This window comes from Cavia porcellus, unplaced genomic scaffold (genome assembly GCF_034190915.1).
Source record: "Cavia porcellus strain 051 isolate PalLab524CR breed Dunkin Hartley unplaced genomic scaffold, mCavPor4.1 scaffold_9, whole genome shotgun sequence".
NCBI lineage: Eukaryota > Metazoa > Chordata > Mammalia > Rodentia > Caviidae > Cavia > Cavia porcellus.
In genome coordinates, this window is record NW_026947492.1 from 16122728 (window position 1) to 16126405 (window position 3678).

General features: G+C 37.1%; 1 protein-coding gene across 1 annotated transcript; it reads right to left on the reverse strand.

Annotated features, from left to right (window-relative positions):
• Window positions 1-2290: 2290 nt before the first annotated feature.
• Window positions 2291-3244, reverse strand: LOC100733239 (olfactory receptor 8G50-like). The gene has a single exon (XM_003472741.2). The coding sequence runs from the start codon at window positions 3230-3232 to the stop codon at window positions 2291-2293; it is 942 nt and encodes a 313-aa protein (XP_003472789.1). The 5' UTR covers window positions 3233-3244.
• Between the last annotated feature and the right edge of the window lie 434 nt (window positions 3245-3678).

Below are 3678 nucleotides of genomic sequence, written 5' to 3' on the forward strand. Positions count from 1 at the left end.
CAGAAGATACAACTAAATCCACAAACACAGCCAGCCACCATATCTTTGAAAAAGAGGCCAAACACGTTCACTGCAAGAAAGATAGTCTTTTTAATAAAGGGGGCTGGAAAAACTGGCTTTCCATATGCTAAAAACTAAAAATAGAGCCATTGCGTATCACCATGTACTAAACTAAAGTCTACATGTATCAAAATTCTAAGTATTAAAACAGAAACTCTAAATTTGTTGGAAGACAAAGTAGGTAGAAATCTGGAAGACAAGGTGGTAGGTAGAGAACTCACGAACAAGAATCAAACCACATGGGAAATACTTCACAGGTTCAGTAACTGGATCACATTTTATTAAAGAGTTTCTGCATGTTGAAAGAAATTTCCAGCATAGTGGAAAGAAAACAAAAAAAAATGGGAAAAAATCTTAGTGAACAGTCATTCAGACAAAGGACTTCTGTGTAGAACATATAAAGAATTTTAAAAAATGCAGACCCCAGAAATTCAAAGACCCAATCCAAAAATGAACATCTGAGATGAGTATACAATTCTAAGATAAAGAAATAAAAATGGCAAATAAATTCAGGAAAAAAAATGTTCAGTATCATTGGTCATTAAAGAAATGCAAATTAAAACCACACTGAGATTCCATCTCACACCAGAAAGAATGGCCAGGATCAAGAAAACTATCAACAGCAAATGCTGGAGAGGGTGCGGGGGGGGGGGGGGGAGGGGGAGGAGATGAACTCTTTTTCACTTTTGGTGGGAGTGTAGGCTGGTGCATCCACTGTGAAAATCAGTCTGTAGGTTCCTCAAAAAGCTGGGATTGGAAGTCCTATTTGACCCAGCTTTTCCTGAAGAATATGTCTTCTGGACGTATTCCCAGAAGAACTGAAAATATCATACCGGCTCTTCCAGAAGATATGGTAATAGTATATAAGATACAAAAGCCTCAGTAAATATGGTGAACAAGTAAGAATCGTTCAGTGAAAAAATAATATCTCAGGGGAAAAAAAGGAAAAGAAAAGAAACAGTATATAGTATAAACACAATTAGGATAGCTAATACAACTGTGATATAAATTCTAGTGGTTCTTGGAACAAAAGATTTAACATTCTTGGGACTGGCACAATTTTGCACGCTTGAGTCTGGTGATATGAGGAATACTTTTGAAGATCACTATAGAAAATATCAACCTTAGTTATGTTTCTGCCACCTTGTTTTGAAGTCCTATATCGTTATTTTTTGGGGCTCTTTGCTATTGTTATCTGTCTTTTTTGTTTCTTGTTTTTCCAGTGTTTTGCTTTTCCTTCTAATGTACAAAGGACAGGTGTACATGTGGAGACTTATACATGCCTAGAACTTCTCCCAAACAGATTACAAGAATCAAGTATATTGTGCATGATGAAATGAACAGCTACTTTGAGATATTAAAAGAGATATTATGGTAGTCATTGCTAATTTCCTATTGTCATGCTGTGAAATCCAGTGATGCTTTAATCTTTGTTAAAAGTGGTTTTAGTCTGTTTTGTATTATTTAATTTCAACATACATGAAGGTATGGACAGCTGTTTTGAAGAAAACATGAAACATTTTGGCAGTCATTGTTAATTTTCCTAACCTCCTTGGAACATGTTAAAGGGGTATAGAATTGTTAGGAAATAGGAGTGGTAGCATTATCTCCAGACTGGTACCCAGATACAGGTAAAAGAAAGTTCCTAACATTCATGTGTCTGTTTATTACTGTCACTGTTTTGAAGTATGCTGCTTTCTCCATGAGGGTAGGAAATGTTTTATTTCCCATCTTATGCCATGGTATTGCACTAACATAGTTATACACAATTTGTAATTTTTGGAGATTATATTTTTTATAACTCAAGTGTTAAATTTATTTATTTTAGAGGTTAGATTTCAAAAACGCCTCCTAATAAACTTTATTTAGAAGACTAGGTACATCAAATATTTAAACAAGACATTGTGAAGCAAATATATTTATTTTCTGAATTCATAGAAGTATTATAAAGAGAAGAGCCATATTCCATACATAAAATGCACAGTGAATCACATGAGGGGTTTGTAATTTATAAAACTGAGATACAGCTTACTCTGAGTAGGTGGACTCTGGGTCACTAGAATACCACCATTCTATGAGACTTTGATCCCATCAACCTAGCCTTACCTGTGGTATTTTGGTCCAAATAATTAAGCATTAGTAGAAATCACAAGACCTGAGGTTATGTATTACAGTCTCTGGATTATGTACTCATAAAAACAGAAACACTTTATTATAAAAGTAAAATATGCTATTTCAAGGAAGATTGATATTTTTGAAAGATCTTACATAGTGCAACTTTCACATCCTTATTCCTCAGGCTGTAGATCAGGGGATTCAGCATGGGGATAACAATGGTGTAAAACACAGAGGACACTTTCCCTTGGTCCATGGAGTTGCTTGATGAGGGCTGCAGGTACATGAATGCGCCAGAACCAAAGAATGCAGCAACAGCTGAGAGGTGGGAGCTGCAGGTGCTGAAGGCTTTGGACCTGCCTGAGGTGGAGCGAATGCGGAGGATGCTGGCTATGATGAAGATGTAGGAAGGAACAATAGTGAGAGTTGGAAGAAGAACATTAAATGCACTGAAGCACAGAAGCACTACCTCATTAATAAAAGTGCTGGAGCAGGAGAGCTCCAGTAGTGGAGAAAGCTCACAGAAGAAATCATTTATGATATTTTCCTTGCAGAAAAGCACCTTCAACATGCAGACTGTATGACTTGTGGCACCAACCAAACCCATGCTGTACACCCCAGCTACCATCAGGCAACAGACTTGAGGAGACATGGTGACACTGTAAAGCAGGGGGTTACAGATGGCAACGTAGCGGTCGTATGCCATTGCAGCCAACATGTAACACTCTGAGATAACAAAAACCAAGAAGAAGTAGAGTTGAGTCATGCATTCGGTGTAGGAGATAACATTCTTCTCTCTCATGAAGTTTATCAACATTTTGGGGGTGATAACAGTGGAATAGGACAGGTCGATGAAGGACAGACTGCTGAGGAGGTAGTACATGGGGGTGTGCAGGGGAGAACTGAGCCCAATCAGGATGATCATGCCCAGGTTCCCCACCACTGTGAACACATAGATTCCCAGGAACAAGAGGAAGAGGGGCAGCTGGAGCTCTGGTTTTGCTGTTAATCCAGAAAGAATAAACTCAGTCACCAAAGAATGATTTCCTTTTGTCATTTCTTTATGCAAATCTATGTAAGAATGGAAGAAAAGTTTTCAAATATGATTTTATTGTCTGCACAATAATATGTGAAGTAGAACTTTATTCTACTCATCCAGATATGTCCAGTTCTTTGCCAACTTTTCACATAAATGTATCAACAATCTTGAGATCTCTAAGTGACATGTAAACATTCACATTCACATGTAGCACACAAAGCTCTGGGTTTCTTGTTTCATTCTGTAAGAGTCTTATTAATATCAAGTTCATGAACACTCAACAAAACAATTTCTGCTAATTTCTGAGTGCATCTGATTAATTATAGTTTTTCTGAATTATTCTGATGAAAAAAAAATCATTTTTATTAGAGTAGCAGTATCCATAATGCATGCCCAGACACATGCACACAGAGATAGGGAAAGATACACATTGATTGCTAACCAGAATGGTAAAGGCAAAAGAC